Source organism: Sebastes fasciatus, chromosome 24 (genome assembly GCF_043250625.1).
Source record: "Sebastes fasciatus isolate fSebFas1 chromosome 24, fSebFas1.pri, whole genome shotgun sequence".
Classification (NCBI taxonomy): domain Eukaryota; kingdom Metazoa; phylum Chordata; class Actinopteri; order Perciformes; family Sebastidae; genus Sebastes; species Sebastes fasciatus.
This window is the reverse complement of record NC_133818.1, coordinates 847,418-848,861: the sequence shown is the minus strand read 5'-3', so window position 1 is coordinate 848,861 and position 1,444 is coordinate 847,418. Positions and strand designations below refer to the sequence as shown.

The 1,444-nt window shown below is 44.1% G+C and overlaps 1 protein-coding gene across 5 annotated transcripts in view; it reads left to right on the top strand.

Annotated features, from left to right (window-relative positions):
- The window catches only part of senp7b (SUMO specific peptidase 7b), a 24,653-nt gene extending 23,209 nt beyond the window's left edge, over window positions 1-1,444 (top strand). For 3 of the 5 annotated variants that reach the window (XM_074627160.1, XM_074627161.1, XM_074627159.1), the window contains exons 17-22: window positions 1-35; window positions 194-318; window positions 446-489; window positions 575-643; window positions 724-874; window positions 1,163-1,444. The exon at window positions 1-35 is cut by the window's left edge and continues 42 nt beyond it. In XM_074627160.1, coding sequence (XP_074483261.1) covers window positions 1-35; window positions 194-318; window positions 446-489; window positions 575-643; window positions 724-874; window positions 1,163-1,294 — 556 coding nt within the window. In that variant the 3' untranslated portion in view covers window positions 1,295-1,444. The remainder of the gene's footprint in view (window positions 36-193; window positions 319-445; window positions 490-574; window positions 644-723; window positions 875-1,162) is intronic. The other 2 variants (XM_074627163.1, XM_074627162.1) reach the window with 1 other exon arrangement.

Here is a 1,444-nt window from a genome sequence, read left to right as displayed (position 1 = left end):
GGAGGTCCAGTACCAGAAGTTCTCCAGTCCAACAGGTGAGCTGCTCTTCATCTCCTGATTCACCTGCTCAGGTGAACGTCTCTCTGACAGCGTCACTGATGTTTAGCACTAGTTAAACGTCCTCTTCTGTCTTTATTGACCACTGAGTGTGTAACTGATCTACTCTCATCTACTGGCTGTTTCACATTAAAAGCTCTCCAGCAGTGCAGGGCTTTTATTGTGAAAGAGAGATTGCAGGATGTTGTTTGTGTCTCAGGTGGATCAGAGCGATCTGCAGGTAAACCGTCCTCCTTCAGCCTGAGGTCACAGCGGCCTCCGGTAAATATTCACTCTATTATATCACATGTGTTTCATATCTGAAGCTCAACGGGTCACTTTGTTATCTGTTGAGGTAGTTCTCTCTATAGAATCTATATAATCTGTATAATGTGTATTTGTGTTGTAGGAGTGCACGGAGCAGAGCTGGCAGAGGGACACGGTGTTAAAGAGGTGAGTCTAGTGTGATTGAAGTTAGTTTGGGAACCATAGACTCTTGAATCTGAGGAGGAGGAGCTGATCTGTTGGTGGTTTTCAGGCCGTGCATCGTCGTCATGGACTCTCTGAAGCTGTCGTACCACGACAACGTCTGCAGACTCCTCAGAGAGTGAGTTCTACCACAAACACTACTTTCTGACTCAACTAGTGTGCACTCAGAGTAATAGATTACTGCCTGGTGGTCTTTAGGTACCTGCAGGTGGAGTGGGAGGTCCGGAGGGGGACGCCTCGTCTCTTCACGTCGGACAGCATGAGGAGCTCCAACTGTCAAGTCCCTCAGCAGAACAACAGCAGCGACTGTGGACTGTACCTGCTGCAGTACGCCGAGAGCTTCCTGCAGGTACTCAAACACACGATGCTGCTCATCAGTACATATTTATATATATAGATATATCTATATATCTATATATATAGATATATATATCTATATATATAAAGATATATATAGATATATATAGATATATATATAATATCACCAGAAGTCTTCTCCATTTAAACACCACATGTTTCAATGTTTAATATCTCAACCTCAGAAGCTGCCATCATTTTGTTGTCGTTGTCGTAGCGACGGGACGTTTCATATTTTAAAGCCGTCCGACTAAATGGAGCTCTCTGATTGGCTCCCCAGAACCCCGTGGTGAACTTTGACCTCCCGTTACGGCTGGACAGCTGGTTCCCGCGGCAACGGGTGCGACAGAAGCGCGAGGAGATCCGATCTCTGATCATGAGGATGCACCAGAGTCAGAACGGAGGAAACTGAAACCACGAAAGATGACCAAAAAACCCAAACCGAGCCGTTAACTCACCTGTGCAATAAATTATTTATATTTTTTCTACGTTGTTAAAATGTTCATACTTTGATGTCGAAGGATTTAAAATGCTGCTTTAATAAAAACTATTTTAAACAATA